This window comes from Tupaia chinensis, unplaced genomic scaffold (assembly GCF_000334495.1).
Source record: "Tupaia chinensis unplaced genomic scaffold, TupChi_1.0 Scaffold000192_1, whole genome shotgun sequence".
Taxonomy (NCBI): domain Eukaryota; kingdom Metazoa; phylum Chordata; class Mammalia; order Scandentia; family Tupaiidae; genus Tupaia; species Tupaia belangeri.
Genome location: NW_006159667.1, coordinates 933,042 through 956,531, shown reverse-complemented (window position 1 = coordinate 956,531; position 23,490 = coordinate 933,042). Strand labels below are relative to the sequence as shown.

The 23,490-nt window shown below is 38.3% G+C and overlaps 1 protein-coding gene across 1 annotated transcript in view; it reads left to right on the top strand.

The window, feature by feature from the left end:
* The window catches only part of SND1 (staphylococcal nuclease and tudor domain containing 1), a 510,267-nt gene that overhangs the window by 228,647 nt on the left and 258,130 nt on the right, over positions 1–23,490 (top strand). The window contains exon 12 of the mRNA XM_006146865.3: positions 1,826–1,926. Within this exon, the coding sequence (XP_006146927.1) occupies positions 1,826–1,926 (101 nt within the window). The remainder of the gene's footprint in view (positions 1–1,825; positions 1,927–23,490) is intronic.

Below are 23,490 nucleotides of genomic sequence, written 5' to 3'. Positions count from 1 at the left end.
GCTTCAGGCTGTTTGATCCACTGTATCTCTTCATCAGTGTCAGTATGTAAACTGTGGCAATGGCCCAAATTAGGCATACCCCTTCATTCTCTAAAGACATGCCCTATATGTTTGCAAATAGATATCATATGCTTGTTTCTTTAGACACATAAATATGTTTATGGGAAAAGGTTTCATAAGGAAAAAACGTTGCTATGTGCATCCAAATCCTTTAAAAAAAAGATAAAACAACTATATATATTAGGGTCAGTTTTCCCATTTATAATGATTGACTTTCTATCTGCCCAACTCCAACTGTGTTGGTATAGGGCCTGGTTAGCAGTGCCATTTTGATTTACATACTGTGAAACTAATTTAAAGCATCTTTGTGATTGTTATTTTGTTTGTTCTTCTTAATAGTTTTTAACTTGTTCTTTTAGAAGCCAAGACAAGTAGATAATACATGCAGCTTACTATAGAGACAGTTAATATTTTAAAAAATAGGTTTTCCAAGTCTGAAAACCCAGAAAAGGTTAAAGAACATCTGCCGACATGACTAGTCATCATGCAGGAATATTGTGAGCTTCTTCTCTGTTAGGTAGAATTTTTGTGGGGCCTTATATGTTCAGTCATTTGTTTTTCTCTTTTGGTTAACAGCTCTCCACCCCGTCCCTACTTTTTAAAATAGACCTTTTATAAAAAGAGCACTTAAATGTTCACAGGAAAAGTGAGCAGAAAGTACAGAGATTTACCATATAGTCTTTGCTCCATGTACATGCAATTTCCCACACCAAAGTGGTATATTTGTTAAAATTTATGAATCATTGGGAAGACCATGGGTGTCACACTTGTTGTACCTTCTGTGGGTTTTGACAAATGTATAGTGGCATGTATCCACTATCATAATTTCATAAAGAATAGTTTCATTGAGCTTCCATTCATCTGTTTCTTCCCCCTTCCCCACACCTCTGGCAACTACTGACCTTTTTATTGTCTTCATAGCTTTTAAGTTTCCCAGAAGGTCTTATAGTTGGAATCATGTAGCCTCTGCAGATTGCTTTCTTTTCACTGGTTTCATGTTAATTGCATCCGAAGTTTCTGCTTGTCTTTTCATGTCTTATAGCTTGTTTGTTTTTAGCATTGAAAAGCATTGTATTATTTGGATGTATCACAATTTATCCATTCACCGACTGAAGGGTATCTTGGTAGCTTCCAAGTTTTGACAATTATGAACAAAGCTGCTGTTAACATTAGTGTCTCAGTTTTGCTCTAGATGTGAGTTGTCAACTTCTTCAGGTAAATTCCATAGAGCCATATTCGTAGATCAGATGGTGAGAGTATGTTTAGCTTTGTAAGAAACCACCAGACTGTCATGCAAATGGCTGTGTCATGTTGCATTTCTGCCAACAATGTATAAGGGCTCCTATTGGCTATCTATCCTAGTCAGCATTTGGTGTTGTCAGTGATCTGGATGTTGTCCATTCCACTAGTGCAGAGTGGTATTCATTGTTATTTTAATTGGTAATTCTCTAATTACATATGATGTAGAACATCTTATCTTATGCTTGTTTGCAACATATGTCTTCCTTGGTGAATGTTAGTCATTTTTAAAAATCAGTTTGTTTGTTTTTGTTGTTGTTGAGATTTAGGAGTTCTGTTCCTTAGCAGATACAGCTTTTGAAAGTATTTTCTTCTAGTCTGTTGCTCAGCTTTTTATTTTTTAAATCGTAGACCCAGAAAATCAAACTAAGTGAGTTGATCCTTCATAATTATGCAAGTATATGTAGCTACTGGTGAGCTGTGTTGTAGACTCCCAACTGTAACTCCCTTGATTCTTTATTTCCAGGTCAATGTGACGGTGGACTACATTAGACCGGCCAGCCCAGCCACTGAGACAGTGCCTGCCTTTTCAGAGCGAACCTGTGCCACTGTCACCATTGGAGGAATGTGAGTGTTCTGGCTGGCAGGGACTCAGCTGTCATCTGTAGTAGCTTGAATTCTTTGCTTCCTTTTGCTCTGTTTTGCTTTTCCTTGCCCTTAACCCAGTGGTTCATATAATTATGTGCCTGTGTAGCATATTATATTTACAGTGTACTTCATAATCACTCATTAGCTAATCATATTCTTTCATTATTGTGTTATTTAAGATTTATTAGTCTCTATTTGCTTGGCACTATGAAGTACACAATATTACTATTAATAATGCCATTTATTGAGTATCAACAATATCAAGCAGGCCCCAGGTACTATCCAAAATTAGTTAAAAATTTTGCGTATGGTTTAGGCATTTTAGTTATAGGCCCCCAAAAGGGGGAGATTGGAGAGGGAGAGAAGAGAAGAAGGGATTAATTACTTGGACATGTTACTGTAATAGAGGCATATAATCATAGGTGATAGGGTCTTCTACTGTCCTGGCTGTTCTCTGGTTATATCCCAAGGTCTCTTGGCAGCCAGATTGATAAACAGTCTTTCAGGGGAGGTATCTGATAGGGAAAGGAAGAAGCCTGCTGGGCTTTGCTTCTACAATAAATATTAAAACCATCAGTCAGTCCCCAGTAGCAGTTTGTACTTTGCATAAAATATACCAGCATGTTAATTGTTTCCTTCTCTACTTAACAGTTTTAAATGCTGTTTGTTACCAAACTGGTATTTTTCTTTTCTTTAAAGGGGGCCTAATGGATAAGACACAAAGAATAGGTTTCTCATCGAAACAGGGCTTGTCTTATTGAAATACAATGAAGCCCATTAGGAGAAATATCTCTAAGCCACAGCATGCCTCTGAAAGGGATAGGGACCTTGTAGCTATTTAGCTTCTAGAACTCTCCTATCAAACAGCTTCTTTGTCCCCCTCATTCTTGGTTTCACATTTAGAAATGACTATTTTTAGCCATCGCTGCCGCTCCTATATTTATTAATGTTGTTGATGTTCACACAATAAGTGGAAGTTTCATCTTTGCCAGGAGGAGCTCACTATAAGCATTTGGTATCATTACCTTCACTCTATCGCAGGTGTCAAGCTTTGTTAGAAGAAAGTTCTTGACAAATCAGATAATATTTTCAAAATTGGAAGAACTAGGACATATTTTGGGCATTGTTCTATGTGCATAAGTTGCAATAATTTATTTATAAATCTATCACCTGACTATAGAAAGCTGTAACGTTAGTATTCCCCATTATTAAATTTCTTACTGTCACAAACAAGGCATTATCTATGTAGATAAATGTTCTTGCTTTCTAATTACTGGTGCAAACAACTTCACTACTGTAAAAGCGCACATCTTTATTTTTGGCAGTTGATTTTCACCAGTGTTTATCTAACACTCCATTATCATAGATCATCTCATTTAGTTACCCCTGAGGTATGTTTTTAAAATAAGTTTACCCAGAATGAAATATTCAGGATGTATTTTATAGATGTTTCTTTTTTATAAAGAAAACAGCTGAGTTACATAAAATTTCTAGAGTAGAGTGTTGTGGCCCTGCTTCATGGCATAAGGCCTTCAGGGTTAAACTGCATTTCTTTTGGCTTTGACTGATATTCTCCTTCAGCTTGCCTCTGCAGAACTGGGGTGATTCTGTGTTCCAGTAAGGATTTTGGTTACCGTCTTGAGTATTTGTAAGAAAGTGTCAATCCATTTCTTATTTGGCTGTTGAGTAATACAGATAGGCTAGTCTTAATTGTTAACTTACAGTTTTGTACTGCAAAGCAGAGATAATAACTTTGATATTTCTGCTTCTTAATTTTTTTAATTCAATGGTTGAAATATTATGTTTGTATGATTTACCGAAGTAAGTTGTTTAGAACTCTAGAGTTATTCACAAGTTGAGAAGAATTTGGCAAATATTCTTTTAGATACTTGTTTCCTTGGATTGGACCAGCCTGACAGGTACCTGGAAAGGATTATGCTTTATGAATTCCTTCATAGAGTTGTTTTGCCTGAACTGGTCTTGGCGGTCAAACTGCTGTGCTGCAGTGAGGAGAAATGTGTGGAATGTGCTGATATTAATGAAATCATCATTCATTAGACAGAGGATAGGATTTTTTTTCTCTTATATCCCCAATATATCCTCAATATATTCTTAAATTATAGGATCTCAGTATATTTTGTAATGATTTGTTAACTATATTGCAAAGTGTCCCTTAATGACGCTTAACAAGGCTTACTTGGATGTCTCATTACCTGGGATGAGTATAGGTTTGTTTTTATGTAATCAGTACTGTGAGACTTATACCTAATAGTTTTTCTCATTTTCTTTCTTTCTTTCTTTTTTTCTATTTTATTTTATTTTATTTTATGCTTGAAAGTTCATTGGAAAAGGTAGGAAAGTGGACCAAATAGCATACTGTTTGTGTCCTAACCTTATTCATAGCTTCTACCTATTGGGTTGTTAGGAAAGTTATGATGGATTTTTGCATAGGAAAACATAGAAAACTATGACGTGGCTTTCCCAACAACCTAGTAATTTAATTCATAGCTTCTATATATTTTTCCTTTACCTTGATTTTGTTTTTATTGATCTTTTCCTGAATTTTCTGTACATTAAAAACAAACAAACAAACAAATAAAAAACCATCCAGGGTGGCTCCAAAGCTTATCATATAAGTGCTGTACAGAGGAAGTCAGTTCCCACACAGGCAACCAGGGTTTGAGTCTAGCTCTCTCTCGTGCCTTACATGTTGGGCATGTCCGTCCATGCCCTGGATCCTAATGGGATGGAAAACTGAAAGAAACAGGATTACAGCTTGACCATACCCTTTTGATGGTGCTCTATCTCCCCTCTACCTCTCTTTCACTCGTATGTATGCACATGCTTTCTGATGTAACAAAAAGATGGGAGGAAAGTGTCTCCAAATAATATTGTAGAAAACTTTGGTATGAATAATTTAAAACATTCAGATATTCAACTTATATTCAGAATTAGGGGTCTACTAAAAAGCTTCCATCTGACTTAATGGTTATTTATTTTCAAAAAATGGCTAGAGATAGTGATGTTTGAAGGTGCATCTTAAATGTTTTATTCTCATTTTGAACATAAAAATGTGTATATATTTTCAAATCTTTGGTATATAGACAGCATGGATCGACTATTTTACTATCCTGGTGAATTGCATAACTTCTAGCCTGAAATGAGGACTTAAAAACACTAATTATGGAGCCTCACATTTTCATGATTCATGGCCCCCTCATCTGTTACTTGTCCCATTCATATTTATTTTTCAGCCACTCGAAAGCAGTTCATCCCTATTAAATCTTATTTATTTATTTATTTTATTTTTTTTTTTTTGAGAGGTTTTTAACTATAGGGTGCATGCGTTCATGAGAAAGACAGAGACAGAAAACAGGAAATCACCCCCCAGGGGGCACGGCCATGCTGCAGTCCCTTCTCATCCATTCGCCTCTTGGGATCTTGGGCACACATGCACACACACCTGGCATGAGTTTAAGCCACTGGGTCCGGGACTCAAATCGTGGTCAACTACATGGGAATCGAGTGACATAGCTATTATGCCAACTGCTGGTTCCACATCTTTATTAAATCTCTTAAGACATTCGACTGTTTTCATAAACACACATTCTTTTTTTCTTTTTTCTTTTTCTTTCTTTCTTTTTTTTTTTTTTTTAAAGAAAGAGGTTTTTGCTATAGGGCGCATGCACTCGCCAGAGAGAGAAAGTAAAAAAATCACACTCCATTGGGATGGCCATACCACAGTCCCTCCTCCTCCATTCTCCTCTTGGGATTTTGGACATATGCATGGACATGTACCAAGTGTATTTCAAGCTGCTGGGTCAAGGACTCAACCCGTGGTCAACAGTGTGGGAGTCTAGAGATGTAACCATCCTACCTTCTGCTGGTCCCAACACATATTCTTTGTGTGCCAGTATTTCAGGCAATACAATACTTCATGAAGTACATAATTAAAGCAACAGCCTAACTGGTATATACTAGGTTTGAGGACAAAAACAAATAGTTTAACTGGTTAGGACATAAATGCACATAAATTTGTTAGAGTGGCCCTCACTGGCCTGTGCTAAGGTCATAGAATGCGCAGGACATTTGAGAGACAGGTTGGTATGTACCTTTCTGAACAGTGAGCTTTTTTCAAGCTCGTCAAAATGTTACAGAACAACTTTATACTAAGACCACTCCCCACATTCTCAGTATCGTAGAAAAGCATACACGTCCAAGAAACACATATTACAGGGCAATAGACAACAGGTGATTTACCCTGGATAAAATCTCAAGATGGGGAGAGTGGCCTGAGAGAAAAGCGAGGCACAACATTTGAGACAGCTTTGCAAAGTTTGTCGCAGCTCACTCCCAACCTATGATCATATGATCCTGTTTAATATGCAAAAGCTACCTACCAGACAGTTCCCTTTCATGGGGTCTACAGTAAGCTTTCTTCAGCTGCATTTCATGGGCTTGCTGCTTTCAGGCACCCTACTTCTGATACCCTTTCCCATCTGGGACATCCTGGGAATGTGGACCTAGCAGTGCAGAGCATCGCCATGCCTACTCCAGCTACTAAGCAACTTGGTCCTTCCTCCAGAAAGGCAATGGGAGGCTCACGGAGTATTTGGGGACTTGTGAAAGAAAAGCAATGAAATTAACAAAAAGAACATTTACTCATGGAGGAGACAAATATTTCAGACACTAGAGTATTATTTCTTTTTAACTGTTATTCTCAGTAATATCAGAGAAAATCATGTATTCACAAGCTAAGAACATAATAACATTAAGAGAGAACAATTAAAGGACAGAACTTAAATATAAGTGCTGAAATAAAAACTAAATGGGGAGGGCAGCAGCAAGTGGCATGGTGGCTAAGGTGCTGGACTACCACATGGCTGACCACGGTTTGAGTCTTAAACCTGGTGGCTTGCTTTCTCACTTTGCCACTGCCCCTAGCACTGTCTATCTCTCTCTGGTGAGTGCACATGCCCTGTAGTAAATTTAAAAATAAAAATAATGATAAATAAGATTAAGTAAATAAATAATTCTTTTGGGGGGGGGTGAGAGAGGTTTTTGCTATAGGGCGCGTGCGCTCGCCAGAAAGACAGAGACAGAGAGACAGAAAGTGAGAAATCACCTGCTGCAATCCCTTCTCCTCCATTCTCCTCCCGGCATCTTGGGCATGCATGTACACGAGCCCAGCCTGAGTTTAAGCCACCACGTCCGGGACTCGAACCACAGTCGACTACATGGGAGTTCTGTGACATAGCCATTATGCTAACTGCTGGTGCTGAGTAAATAAATAATCCTTAAGAAAGAAAAACAAAGTGGAGTAGATTAAAATAAAGAGCCAATGAATTTTATGAGGAGAAATCTTTCCAGTTTTGGAATTACCAATATATTCATGATGCCTAACAAAATGCTTAATATAAAATAAGCATTCTGTAAATACCTGATAAACAAACTAATGAATGAATAAGCAAATGAATAAGTGAGATGAATGAATAAGTGAGAGTGTGAATGAAGGAAAATAAATCAATATGCATGACTGACTGGCTTAGCAGCTAACCTAGAAAATCAAAGTGAAGGCATCTCCTTGAATAAAACACAAAATGCAAAGGAGTTTTAAAAAAATTTAGAAAAAAAAAAGTCACAAAGACAACAATGCAAAATATACAAGACAAACAGATTTGGAGAAAAGCTCTCTCTCCTAGGCTGTCCCTAGCATGCTTGGGGAAATTCACAAGGGGAAGCTTTCAGAGGATTAGCTCAGTAAATATTCAAGTCACTGGCAACCTGGGACTCAATTGATATCGTAAAAAGAAAAAAGAAAAGGGAAAGAAAAAACCCTCATATACCTCAGCAAAGGATTTTGCTGATTTGTGGGATCCAAGAGTGCCATTATGAAAAGCTAACTGAACTTCCACCCAGAGATGTTGGTAATAAAGTAATCTGAAACCGAGAGTTTTAAAGGAAAGAAAACATGGCAGCATGAGGTTTCCATAGATAAACAGCCATAAAATAATTCAAACACAAAGAGATTTGACTGAAACTGAATAGTTTTTTCCTGACTCCAGTCCTGAACCCTGTAAAACAGCATAGCATGTTTGTTCTTATACTGCTTCATGGGACAAACAAGACATAAAGATCTACACTTTGCTACACTCACAGTAGCAAAGGATACCCCGTATTAATCTACCTCTTTCCAAAGTATTGTTAAATGCCATACTTTGGATATCCTCAAATTGGTAAAGAGATATTTATTTCTGCTGCTCAACTAACAGAAATAACAGAATTACATAAATTCATCTGCCTGTGATTTCCAGAAAGCTCTTCTTTGGAGGGTGTTGGGTTGGGTTGGTTAGCTGTTTTCTCTTCTCTTCTCTTCTCTTCTCTTCTCTTCTCTTCTCTTCTCTTCTCTTCTCTTCTCTTCTCTTCTCTTCTCTTCTCTTCTCTTCTCTTCTCTTTTTTTCTTTCTCTTTTTCCAAATTGCCAGAGGTGCATTAACTTGCCAGAGAGAAGCAGATAGGCAGAGAGAGGTAGAATGCACTCCCAAAAAAGGCATGGTTTTTGTAATCACCTCTCTTCCATTTCTCCATCCTGTGGGGATTAGGGGCATGCACACACATCACATTTTTTTTTTCTTTTGAATTGGAAAGGTTTTTGCTATAGGGCGCATGCGCTTGCCAGAAAGACAGAGAGACAGATAGAACGCAAGAACTCACCCCCCAGGGGCGATGGCCGTGCCACAATCCCTTCTCCTCCATTCTCCTCTCTGGATCTTGGGCACGCACGCTCATGCGCCCGGCGTGAGTTTAAGCCACCGGGTCTGGGACTCGAACCGTGGTCAACTACATGGGAGTCCAACGACATAGCCATTACGCTAACTGCTGGTCCCATCTCTTTTTTTTTTTCATCACATGATTTTTAAGCCATGGCTGAGATTAAAACTGACATCAGCCATGTGGGATCTAGCTCTCTTAATCACTACACTGTGGTGCCAGTTCAGCTGTTGATTTCTGATTTGAGGGAAAAATGAAAACCCTCCTTCTTCTGTCTTCATTTTCCATTAAAGTAGAGAATGGTGCAAATAGAAAAACAAAACAGAACATAAAACACCTCACCACTGCATTTGATTAAATGTGATGATGTGTAATTGATAAATCTGTGTCAGAAAGGGCTGGCCATCACCAAATCCCACCATTAATGCTGTCACCATACTTCCTCAGGTGTTGAAAGAAAACCTTTAAGAAGCTGTAGGGTCCTCTGGGTAAGACCAGTGCAACAAGCAAAGACTTAAGAGGCTACTTTTTTTTTTTCTCCATGTAGCTTAAAAGCCAGATATTAGTAGTATATTTTAAGATTTGAAAATTCTGAGAAATAGGAGGTTTGGCTGACAGTGAAAACCTCAAAGCTGCAGAACTCAAGTTACAAGAGCAATGAATTGTATGACACTTATTCCTACTGCAACTGAGAAAAACCGAACTAGGATTAAAAAAGGATTACTCTAGCAAAGTAGGGACAAAACCTAACATAATGCTTCAGTCACTAATAGAACAGCTGTGGGGGAAAAGTATCCCTGCAAATTAGAATCAAAGAGGAAAAAAAAGCCAAGGTAGTTTTATTCCTTGCAAGTTTAAGAATATGGTTCATAGGAATATAATAAAGTCAAACATCGTCTATTGGGTCACTGGGAAAGTCATGATGCATTTTTGCATAGAAAAACACAGAAAAATATGTCATGACTCTCCTGACAACCTAATAGGAAGAATCCAAAGGTACAGAAAGGAAGTTCAAAGATGGCATTGAGTCAACTGGATTACAATCAGTATAGTAAGGAGGTCATCTGAGACGTTCCAAGCCCCACAAAACTTGGACAGTGCCCTTACAGCAAAGCCCCGTACTCATACAGGCGTCATGGCAGGAGGCAGTGGGTGCATGAATCAAGAAAGAGGAGCGACACAGAAGCAGTGGCGTAAGATGACACCAAGAATAAACAGTTACCACACCCGAATCACCTCTCTAAAAAGGTGTAATCTCATGCAGAAAATAAGCATTTTCCAATGGTTCCTGCTCCGTAACTCTACCTCTGTGCCATTTTTTAATTTTCCCTAAATGAGCCATGTCTATTGTTTCCTACTACTAAGAAATTCTTCACATAATGGGAAACAGTGAGGTAATGCCTATTGACCCTACATTTTCTGGGTGGGTATGAGACAATTTTCCAGGGGTGGGGATGGGGTGGTATTCAGAATGAGTATCTTTATGAGACTTAAACCTACTTATATTTTGTAGGTGCCCCTTTGTAAATGTGAACAGTTTTCTTCTAATACTTTTCTTTGAAAATGTGATATGCAGAAAGACATCAGCAACGAGTTAATAGATTTATGGGTTTGCCAAATTGAAGCTCAAAGTAATTGGGAAGTCCAGCACAGGGAAAGGTCACCCCAGAAAATCTCACTCTTCAAGAAAGCTCTAGCAAGAACGAAAGAACGAGATTTTAATCACTTCAGCTAATTACATAGACGACTAAATCACAAGAAGAGTTATTTAAGTGTCTTAAATACAATAAAAAGTAATTAACAGGAAGCGCCATCTTGACAGCTTCATGTCACAAACCAGGCCTAAAAAGAGCAGCTAATTCCCAACCCGGGAGCCAGAGAATGAGAAACGGCTCAAAGTTTGATCTTTTTATTTTTTATTTAAACTGTTTTGATTAACAGATAACAACTCTTGCCAACTCCACAGTGAAGTTAATCAAGAACAGAATTTTAATCTATTAGAGGAATGATGAACCTTGCTTTCACTGATTCCCCGGAGGTCTAGAGATGGGGAGCCTCTGTCACACCAGCAAGGCCTTCCCAGGGTCCTGTGACTCCACTCCCTCTAATACATCAAGAGGAGAAACAGTAGGATTAGACTGAACCCCACTGAGGATACAGACAATCACATACTTTGCATGTGAAATACATCAAAAATTTCTTTGAAATAAGACTTTCAGAGGGAGCATCTCATCTGCCTCTTTTTCTCATCCCCTGGAATCACCAGCTTCAGAGAAGTTCTCCTATAGTTAGAGAAGTCTGGTGGTCTCTTAAAGAACAGGAAAGCCACTTGCTGTTGTGAAGGCTTATACGTAGATAAGTAAGTGTGCAGATAATGAAGACACAATTTAGATCGGATCACTTATGTTGGTTTACAAGTAATATGGTTAGGTTGAAACAATAAGGGGAAAACTTGCACACATTTAAAGGGAGAGCTTTACATATATATTTATAAAGACTTTAAAAAAGAAAAAAAAACTAATAATTGAAGGTTGAGTAATCTACAACTATAATTTCCTTTAGCATAAATTGTGACTACTTTAGTGGATTCAATAACCTTTATGTTTTTTGCTATGTTATGGGTAAGCTTTGTAGCAAGCTGTAAGAGTAGTTGGAAAATTATTAGAGACAGTGGATTAATGAAGAAGGCTGTACCCTGGATCAGATTCTGTGTTTTTTAAAATGGTCTTTGTTAGAAACAAAGCCCTCTGTACCATGTCTAGATAAGGAGGAATCACCAGAGCCTTGGGGTGTAAGGCTGATCTACCAGTAGAGATTTAACTGTGCTGTGATTTTTATTACTGTGGTTTTTGCTAATTCCTGGGCTACAAAGTTCCAGAGTTTAAATGCTGTGCCCATAACTTTATTTCTTTCACATGCCATGGTTCTTTAGTTTTCTTTTCAGTTTTGTGGATGGTGTGTTATTCAGGAATAACCATACAGGTGTATGATAGAAGACATACCTGCATTTGCTCATAAGGGGATTTCTTGGGGCTTTTGCCAAGGGTCAAAACCTTTTGCCTCTGGTTACTCTGTGGTCATGACAGGGAAAGGGGCAGAGAGACTGGATGGCCAGCCAGTACTTTGGAATCGATTCCTTATTGCTCCGGTGATGTCCCTGACGCCTACTCACTTGGAGCATTCTAACTTGATGTTTCTGTTACCATTTCCCCAACAATTTGGTCCCATCTTTATGCCTACTCATTTGGAGCATTCTAACTTGATGTTTCTGTTACCATTTCCCCAACAATTTGGTCCCATCTTTCTGGCTTTCAGGAGTTGCCCAAATATTCTGCCATGCTATTTATACACTTTCTGGTTTCCATTATCATTATGGTTTTATTCTTTTCCATATCAGTCTTTTCTGTTATTTCAGTGGGACCTTGTTAAGGATGGCATGTGAATGTAAGTTCTCATTCTGTCATTATGACCTCCCATAAACTAACTAACTAGCTAACTTTCCCTTCCTTCCTTCCTTCCTTCCTTCCTCTTTTGGATAGTGCAATTGATGTGATAAGGAAAGGAGACATTTGACGTGGTTACCAATAAGCAAAACTTCTGGGTCTTTTATATGCCATTTCTCAGCCCCTTTCTCTACAGTTCCTGTGGACAGCATAGTACAAAGTGCTAAGGGAAATAGGAATGAAGTTTTTATAGATTTTTCTAACTCCCAGTAGTTATGTCACTTAAAAGGGATTTGCTAAAATTCCTACTGAGTGATCTTTTTAAAAGTAATAAGAAAAAAGTAGTAATATTTTCAAAAGTTTAGAAAATAGAGGGAAAGTACTTTCATCATACTACTGTAATAGCTGTTATTTGGGGAATATTTCCTTTGAGTACTGCTTATATTGTGTGAAAATTTAGTTTAGAAACAAAAATTGGACCACTTGGCATAGTGTTGAGATGAAGTCTAAGATAAATAATTGAGAAATTTTAATATTCTTTAGATGTTTTTGTAAAAGTAGATTTTAAAAGTCAACAGGCTTGAGATTAAACCTCCACTCTCTTATTAGATAGTTGTGTAATCGTGGGCCTTCATTTTTTTCCCTTATAAATTAGAGTTAATAGTCCACCTCACAGAGCTGTCATGAGGTTTAAATGTGATAATGCATTTTAAAGGTTGAGCTGTATCACTAAGACATAACATGTAAGTATGTAAATTTGGTCTGAACTCTTAACTGAATTGGTCACCATTGATCTAAGTTAAGATCTAGTGTCTATTCTACCCTTTTTTTCTTTGTCTTCTCTCCCACTTGTTTCCTGAATTTCTAGTCATTACTTTTTGCTCATAATTTTTCCTTTCCTTTTTTTAAAGTTTTGTTTGTTTTTTGTTTGGAGGCGAGGGGGTCTTAAGAGCACACATGCTTGCTGGAGAGAGGCAGAGAGAGAGAGGGAAAGTGAGAAATCGCCCCCCTGAGTGGGATGGACATGCTGCAATCTCTTCTTCATTCTCTTCTTGGGACTTTGGACACACATGAACAAACACCTGGTTTCAGGCCACGGGAGTCCAGGACTTGAACTCCAGTTGGCCACATGGGATCCAGTGCCTTAACCATCCTGCTGCATATTGACCTGAAACTTTTTCCTTTTTAAAAGGAATATACTTATAATACTGCTGCCTAGCAAATTGTCCTAAGGATTAACATAGTATGTGCTCGTTGCCTAAAGTTTAATTTAAACACATCACAAAATGCCCCATTGGATTGTGGTTTAGATTTTGTTGTACTTGTCCATTTATTTTTCCACTGGCAGGCACCTTGGTTTGGATTTATCTCTTCTTTCACATTCTCAATTGTCATGACAGCTAAATTACATCCTTTCTCCCCCTAAATATTGAATGTATACTGTATTCACCCGAGACAGTAATGATTGATAAGTACTTGCATGAAGGTAGATGTAATGGATATTCATGAGGAATTCTTAATGTTTTAAGAAACTTAACACCATTTACCATTTAGTAGACGCATAATTTATTCCTTAATAAAAGCAATTTATTGGATACTTTTCAAACCAAGGGGTGTGCTAGCCAGCTACTTCCCTGGGTATGCTTGCTCTAGCTAGTGGTGCAACTTCTCTGAGGAAGTGAAAAGGCAGAGGACTCCAGCTTATTGTTATAAGAACTTGAATATTTTTCTGTCCCTCCACTTTAAAGGACTTCTGAAAGTCAAAGTAGGTGAAGCTTTAAAAATGGCCCTTTCTGCTGTGATGCCTTTGTGATTTTTGTGCATTCAGTGAAAATGTGTTAAAAATAGGAAAACAAGTAGAAGTTGGAGAGATTTAGCTTATATTGGAACCTCGGAGGTAGAAATGTATGTAGAATTTGGAGATGTTTAAGAGCTTCAGCTGTGGAAAGAGCATTTGGTCTGACTTCTAATAGATTTCTCACGTAGGTTTTACATGGAGCCTTTTGACTTTCTGATCTATTTGCCTGCAAATAAACTGTGAGTCAACAGAAATTTTGCTGTAATGTGAGATTCTATTGTGTTCAAAATGTGATTTATAAGCCATCATGTATCGGGTCAATAGCAAGGGGAACTACATTACAGCTCTTACACCATCCCTTCTCCTTCCAAAAAGGGGAGATAAAAAAAGGATCATCTTGGCATCGACTGCAAAATCACCTTTTTATTTTTAAACCAAGAAGCAACTATACAGTGCCTTTATTCTTGTCACTACTTTTTCAGAATCCTCTCTCTGAAATGTTTGTGTTCTTCATGTGACACAGCACACTCTGCAGCTATGGGACAATCAGACCATTGAGTCAGGATTGACACAGTCTCTGGTGGTTTTCTGTATGTCAAAACAAGGGACCAAAACAACCCATTTCTCCCCAAAGAAGACAGCATAGGAAATTGTAAGACTTCTAGCCTTTTGCTGTACTCATTTGTTGCATATATCAGAGTTATAAATCATTAAGTAAAAACAATTCTGGTTTTCAGTTCTTGAGAAAAATTTGGACCATATTTTCTGCATTCTTATTTTCACTGAGTATTACAAGTGGGATATTGTTTGTAGAGCTTTTAGCTCCAGATTCTGTACTTTGTGAAGTGACAGCTACCACAGTCTAGACCCTAGCAACATTGACTCTGGACCTGGTTCAGTTCCTAATGGACTCTAGGGAACAGAAGTATCACTCTCCCTATCCCTTTGATGCCAGCTGGCAGGAATATGGGCCTTAACCCATAATGGGGTAGGTGGTGGTGTTCTTACTGGGTCCCTTCTTCCTTTATGACTCACATGGGACAGAGCTTATCATGAACTTCCACCCTATGAAACAACCTTTGCCAAAACAAATTTCTTCTAGTTTAGCTAGTATGCTTGGGCTTGGTAGAAAAATAGAGTTGTACTTTCAGTTCCTAATGGCTTGCTATTTCTCTAAGCAGAATGACAGCCTTCTAGAATACAGACTACTATTTTGGATTTTCTGCCCCTAAACAAGCATTATTTGTATATCCCACCATTTACATAAACTACAGGAAATGTGAGAATGACTTTCTAGGGCTCTCCATCCTCATTTTGGACTAAAGTCCTCGCTGTCTTGGCTAGTTGTGTTTTCACTGTCAGAGCAGATCATTCCAGATGCCATTATGTAATTTTCTGTCTTGGGGTATGTGTTTGTGTGGGCGGGTGGTTTTGTTTTGTTTTTAAGTGGTGTTTAATGTCAGGCTAATAATAAACTGGGTACGTAGGCCTGGTTTTGTCATAATGGCCATGAGTTAGCTTATTTGTCCCTGTTCTTCAGAAAGGCAGAGAGCCACCCTCCCTCCAACCTGGCACCCCAATGTACATTTTAGAGGGGGATCTTGTTATCACAGCTGCCTGGGAAATGGAGCATGGCAGTTGGCCGTTCAGTGCCTAAGAGACTAAGATGAAGAATCGCCTCTCTGGTTGCTACCCCAACGGATAACTTGGTTTCCTGGGACCTATAGAGAACCATAGGGATGAATTTGCTGCTTCTGAAACAATTCCAAAATTTGATCTGTCCCCTACCTGCAATTCTCATTTCCTTGCTCTTTGTGGTGACCAGGTGATCTAGCAAATTTATTATTTTGTTGCTTTAGATTGTATAGGTCATTCTTGTCCCTTTGATTTCTTGAGAAAGACAGTATATTAATTGAAGTCTTCTATCTAAGCAGTTTAAAATGAAACTTGGTAGAATCACTTCACTTAGAGAAATAACGATATCTCAAATTTAAGATCTAAGTATGATGCTTGATGTTAATAAGATCTTCACCTTTAGAAGTTCTTACTGTAGTTTATGGTGCAGGGCCAGGCATTGGTCTGTTGAATGGTGATTGTAATGTACAGCCAATATTGATAACCACTGAGAAAGGATGTCAAGAGTAAGTGTTTTCCAAAACCAACATTAAGTATCTTCTACTCTGAGATTAGGTCTACAGTATAGGTTCAGGTAATAGGAATTGAAAGAAAGGAGGGAAAAAAGGAAAGAAACTTACAAATGCCCATTTTCTCAAGTCACCTTTCCTAAACATAACCTTTTATAGCTCTTAATTTCTCTTGTACTATCTCTGCTTAGAAAATGTACATGATGGCAGAGCAGTGTAGGTGCTCAAGGCACGGCACGGTGGTTATGTTATTTTATTTATTTATTTATTTTAAGATTTTTACCATAGGGTTTGTGCACTCACCAGAGAGAGAGAGAGAGACAGACAGAGAGAGAGAGAAACAGACAGACAGAAGGAAAGTGAGAAATCACACCAGTGTGATTTTCAAGCCACCAGGTCCAGGACTTAAACCATGGTCAGCCTGCAGGAGCGCAACACCCCAACCACCATGCCACGCTCCAGCCCTCAATGATGGTTATGTGTAGCCCTGTCTCCGGATCAAAGTGTGACCATGGCAAGTTACTTACCCTCTATTCCTAAGGCCCTTATCTGGCATTTTTGAAAAGTGGCATAAGCAATACTACCCATATTATGTTCCCTTAATGTTTCACTTCTTAGCAATCTAAAATGCCTTTAAACTTTTCCTTAGGTTCTTACCAGAGGGGACTTTAACTGGTGTGTGTGTGTTTAGGGGTGAACAGTGAAGCCACGAGTTTCCCATCGACTTGACCATCTAGCTAAGGATTTTTTTCCTTTTGTGACTCTCCTTTTCCAGGCTCTTGAATGTAATGTGTGTTTACTTGGAAGTCTGTGGACTTCTGAAAATTTGTTTAAGGTATTTGCCCCTCATTCATGTAACCAGATTTTACCCAAACACTTAACTCTTAGTGATCTCATTGACTAACTTAGTGACTTCATTGTTATTAGCTGCTGACATGAGTTTAGTTACGTTACTTACTGGGGAGAAGTGTAATGGACCAGTGATATAGTGAATTTTCACCTGTGTATTTCCTCTTACCCCCTTTATAACCACTTATCAAATTCACATATTTTGTCCACCTAACTACTGGTTTATCATTGTTTTATAATTTTCTCCCCGATAGGAACTCTGAGGCATTTAAAGGTGTAAACTTCTGTTGTTTTTATTGCTACTGATGAACCAAAACTATATCCTCAAGTAATAAATACTTAGGGGATGAATGAAATTTAAGTATTTTTCAGGCTCAGTAAATGATATTTGTGGGGTTTATAAGCAAATGGTTAAATATCCAGAAAGCCTGGCTGGCCTCATAGCCATAAGGAAGCTGGAACACACATGGCCCTTGGAATTGCAGCCCCTGTAGCTGTAAAACACACTGGGTGCAAGAGCATGCATGCCCCAAATCCCAGCAGGTTGGAAAATTAAGGAAGAGAGGGGTCCTTTCTCTCTCCTCTGTCTCTTTGTCTGTTTCTGGTGAGCATATGCATCTTCAGGAAATTTAAAAAACAAAAGTACCCAGGAAGCTCTAGAATTTATTTTGTGTCCTATATTGGTGTATATGAAATTAATAATGTTTGTTGTGATCATTGAAGCATAATTTATTGCTAGCTTTTTAATCTTACTCTTTTAATCTAACTAAACTCAATTCTGGAGCAGACTTGCTGTTTTCTTTTGGTTCCTTTCTTCATATAACACCTATTTAGACCTTGGCTGTTAGCTTTCAGATCTTTCTATTTATAAATAGTGATTTTTTTTCTTCTATCAGTAGGTATAGATATAACTAATGAGCCAGTGCCATAACATCAAGATACTCTTTTTATTTATTTATTTTTTGGGGGAGGTTTTTGCTGTAGGGTGCTTATGCTCACCAGACAGACAGAGAGAAACAGACAGATAGAAAGCGAGAAATCATCCCACAGGGGTGATTGTGGCCACGCCACAATCCCTTCTCCTCCGTTCTCCTCTCGGTATCTTGGGCATGCACGCACACGTGCCCTGCATGAGTTTTAAGCCACCGGGTCCGGGACTCAAACCGTGGTTGACTACATGGGAGTCCAGCAACACAGCCATTACGCTAACTGCTTGTCCTGATAACATCGAGATATTCTGAGTAACATTTCAGTTTCTAACATATAAGGATGTAAGAATTTTTTCACCTGGTCTTAGAGAGCCCTTTTGGTTTTTCAGGGATAGATGTAAATTTTGTTCTCCTCATGGGTTGTCAGAAAAGAGAATCAAGAACAATTATTTCCATTTTAGTTTGGATTCCCTGAGTTTTGAACCATTTTCTCTATTTTTTTTTTTTTTTTGGTAGAGGTTTTTGCTAGAGTGCACGTATGCTCGCCAGAAAGGCGGAGACTGAGAGACAGAAAGCAAGAAATCACCCCCCAGGGGGGATGGCCATGCCTCTGTCCCTTCTCCTCCATTCTCCTCTTGGGATCTTGGACACGCACACACACATGCCCAGCTTGAGTTTAAGCCACCGGGTCCAGGACTCGAACTGCGGTCGACTACATGGGAGTCCAGCGACATAGCCTTTACGCTAACTGCTGGTCCCCCTTTTCTCTCTCTTGTCCTGCACTGTTGAGTTGTACATGTTGAGAATATTGCTAAGAATCATTGCTGTGGAGGGATTCTCGATTCTCTCAGCCTGACAGCCTACTTGCTATCATTTGTTTTTCTTACCAGTACACCATCCCCAAATAGACTTTAAAACAGTGAAATAGGTGTCTCTGAAGGCTGTGGTTTTGACATCTGGAAACTCAATGAAAATAGTGGGATATTCAAGAGTACTTCCAAAAGTCCATGGAAAATGGAATTAAAATACGAACTTATTGTGGTGCAAATTTTTTTTGACATGCATTCCTAGTGTTTTTTCATAAGACATATTTTTCTGTAAACTTTTTGAAATTTTCTTGTTTAAGTAGAGCATGGTCATGCCCACTCATGACGAAGCTTTGTTTTTCACCATGCTTGATCTTTAGTGCAATTGTTGAGCTTTTGTTTTGCACATGAATAGATTTTGTCTAACTATAATAGATAGTATGTATTCTGGGTTAGCAGATCATTCATTAGGGTCAGCGCTCATTGCCATGCCCTGTCCCCCTTCACCCTCTCTAGGTTTATCTCCATTTATTTATTTATCTATCTATCTTACCTATTTATTTATTACACTCAATTACTGTGCATCATTACAGAACACCAAGTGAATTTTCCCATCATGAATACACTGCATATTGGCCCAGTACATTACCATATACATTATAATCAAAAGATTTATTTCCTTTTTGCTTCTTTCTTCTTAGCTGAATATTCACGAGATGAAGAAAGAGTTAATTTTTTCTAAGATTTTCTAAATGCAGGGATTGTGGGACCATAATTTGACTAGATGAAATTTTTAAAAATTTTTGTTCTAAAACTTTTCTAGATTAAATTTGTTTCCTTGACACCAAGTGTTAACAATTGACCATGTCCCACTGTCACCACCACCACTCAAAACAAACAAACAAGCAAAAGGGTAGATTTTGCAGATTTCCAGGATTCTCTTCTCCCTCTGAATAAGTCTCTAGGAAGTTACTCCAGAAATCTGTGCCCAGATTTTTTAAGGTGAGAATTCCCCATTCACAACATAACTCATTATTTTTTTCTCTTGTAATAACAAAATTGCTGTGATTGCCATCCAACCATAAAAAAAAAGAAAAAGAAAAAAAAAAAAACAGGTAATTCATTTCTAAATTGGAACCTGTTTCTTTTTAATCAGCCTTGTAAGGTATTACAGACATCACTCTCAGCATTGGCTTCAGAAGTGATTTAATGCTGGGTTTTTAATGACGCCTTCATTAATCCCAGTATTCTGGGATTCAACACTCACTGGCCTTTGACCACTGGACATGATGAAAACTTTGATTTCATGCATATTGGATAACACTGGACTGTTGCCGGAGCCATGAATCTTGCCTCTGCAGTGGCATGTATGATTGAGAGGGTTGCCATGGCTGAGTGCTCTCCCAGGCTGGGCCCTGCTGCTAAAGAGGTGAGCACGATATCTTTATCAGCTCAGGGTGACCCCATCCAGGACAGTTGGATTTGAGGTAAGAATCTGCATGGATGGCTTTGTTTGCTAGAGAAACCTCTGGATGTGAGGTCAGACTTTACCTTTTCAACTATTTCCCAAAAGATACTTTCTTTGAGAACATATCACTTAGTCTCCGTACTTCGAACTCTTTTTTCCTTCTAACACAGTCACAGAATTTTATGGTAGGAAGAAGTCTATAAGACTACCGAGTCCACCCTCTTCACTTTACAGACAAAGCAGCCAAGTGTAGAGGAGTGGCACAATTAGGCTGGTGTTAATAATAAGGAAATTGAAAAACAACAACAGTGGTCACCAGCACTTACAACGTTTATGATGTACCAAGGGGTTTCTAAATATAGTATATATTTTTTTTTTTCCCTCAAAAAAGCTACATGAGGTTACATTGCACAGCGAGTCCAGTGTTCCACACAGCTTCTCCCTGTCCCTCCTGCTGTTGTTAAGAGCAGAGATGACAGCGTTGCTTGCTTTCCTTCCTCTTAATGGAAGCATTGTGAATGCTCTTTGGAAAAGATGTGCCAGCATATTTACTCTGGAGTTGTATGGCCAGAGTGTTAGTACCCTAAGTAAATAGAAGGTTCTTTTTCACTTAAAAAAAAAAGGGGAAAAGATATTGCCCAGGAGAGAGAAAGTCACTGCATACTTAAGAGTATTCACAGAAGCCGTCATATTCCAGAGTGCTTCGGGCATCCTCAGCCAGTGCTATGTGGTGGTCACATGGCACAGTCACAAAAAAGAGCTAGTATATTTTATACAAATACAGTCATTATTTCTGTGTGTACATCCCCCTAATTTCAAGTGTTTCATATCATGGAAAGTGATCTTTTAAAGCTTACCTTAAAGAGTAGTGTTGTAAGGCCAACTATTTTACAAAAGGACAGACAGGAATTATTTTTAGCTTTGAGAACCACATGGCTTCCCCCTTGAACTATTCAACTCTGTGTTTGTGGTGCATGGCAGCCGTAGACCATATGCAAACAAACGCTGTGGCTCTGTTCCAGTTAAACCTTATTTACAAAAACGGGTGATGAGTTGGCCAGCACTTGTTCATACAGGACTCATGTCATGGAGATATGAATGTGTACCAATAGAACACATAAAATTGTGAGGTAGAGGAGCAGATAAAAGAAAATTATCTCAGAAAGAGGCTTTAACCAGGGTGTCAAATACACTCATACAGAGTTTTGCTTGAGGAAAATTTTTCTAAAGTGTAGTATCTTAAATTAAAAATAAATTATGGATTAGTAAATATTATGAATATGTATTTGATTATTTCAGTTCTCTACAAAGATATCTATTCCAGAAACTTCCTCTTCTTTTTTTCCTCTCCAGGAAATTTGGTAGCAGTTTATATGCTTGTATATTTTCTTGTAATCATTTCTCTTGGTTACTTAAAAGCTTGGCTTATAAAAGAAATAGCTGGTTTTGGAATTGTTTTCAATTCAAGCCGATGGTTTTTCATTTTCTTTTAATCGAGCTATTTCTATACTGATCATGGGGAAAGACTAGCTCTCCGCCTCCTTTGTTTGTTGGCTTCATCCACCTATTTCTATTGATTGTGCTCACCTCCTGGATATTTGACCCCATAAGCATATCCTTGTATCTCTGGGCATCTGTTTGGTCGTTGGGAAAATCATGACGTGTTTTTGCTAGAAAAATACGTCATGACTTTTCCGATGACCTAATAATCCTCATTTACTGAATTTCTTTACTTCGCTGCCTAGTCAAGCTAGTGCTTGTGCTGGTGCATGCTACCGCTCAGCAGGCTGGTGTCCTGGGGACACTCAGGTTCAATTTCTGACCCATCCTACAGAGTCAAATGCAGAGATGCACAACTGTAGTCCCAGCTACAGTTGTGAGACCTGTGACATAGTGAAATTCTGTGTATAAAAATAATAGTTGTATTACCTTGCTACCTATTTTGTGATATCATTCTTATGTCTTTCTCTTTCTTGTCACCCTTACCAGTTCAGGTTACTGGGCTTACTCAGTTTAAATCTCGAGTCTAATCTAGTTGAGAAATGGTGACTTTTGGTAGTCTATTAGAGACAGTTTTTTTTTTTTTAATTTTAATTTTCAGCCTATCCCTTTTCAGATGCATCTGGAATAACAGCTGCATTCTTCTGAATAAAATGGGCTAGGAAAGCTTCTCATTGGCAAAGCACCTGGACTCTTTGGCAAGATTGGGGGTAAATTTTGGACCAGACCCATCGCCAGAAGGGTGGGAGGACCAATTTTTATGGGGTGGGGGTTACACCATATGAATGAGGATCTGAGTGAGCTGATGTTATGGAAGCACCATTTGTATCTGTTAAAAGTAAGAGATTAGATAATCTGTCATTATGCTAATTCTGAGTAACAGATGGTGGAGAGTTCTGCATCTCAACAGCAGTATTCACCATGGGGGAAATTAGCTTGCACCCAGATCAGCAGTCAGGCAGGAATTCCATTGAGAGATAAACACTACTGGTGATTACATTAGTGTGTCCCTCTGCGGACATCCGCACATGTGCTGGATTTCTTTAATTTCTCTGTACTTTACACATTCTTTGGTCATGACCCCTCTAAATTACAGACCTTTTCCCTCCTGTCTGTGAAGAATTTGAAATGACCTCTCTCCATTTGGTTAATTTGGGAAAATCAGCATATCATTGGAAGTTGGTAGGTAAATGTGGTCAAAGTATTGGGTGTATCATGTAGTTTTTCTTCAAAGAAGAATGCTTTACAGATAACAAAAACATGGCTGCTTGCTATTCTCTAGAAATGAACTTACGAAGATGAAATAAGAAGCAGGAACCAAATGTGCTCTGAGTGCCATGTCTTGCCTTTGGTGTAAGATTTAACAACAATAACAACGAAAGGTTAAACTAATTCCTTTGGTTTTACATTCTCTGAGGGTCGATCTGGACCCTACAATTTTCTACTCTGTAAATTATTTCCCTCTGGTATTTTGTTAAGTCATTGCTTCACCTATCCTGTATGCTGCTAATTATCAGAATTTGTTTTCTCTTTTTTTATCTTATCCCAACTTCTTCCATACCTGTTTTTTGTTTCTGTTTCTATATCCTGTTTTCTTCTGAAAGACAAAATACTTAATTCTAATGATAATTAAAATGTAGGCTTCAAACTCAAATCTGTGAAAATACTCTAGGCAGTGCGCTGTACCCATCTTTTGTAGTACTCACTAAATTTTGGTCTTGTCTTCTCAAACTGATTCTGTTCCTCTCTTCTCCTCTCCTCTCCTCTCCTTTTTTCTTTTCTCTTCATTTCTTTTAGTTTCATTTTTCTTTTTTCTTCCTGCCCGCCCTCTCACTC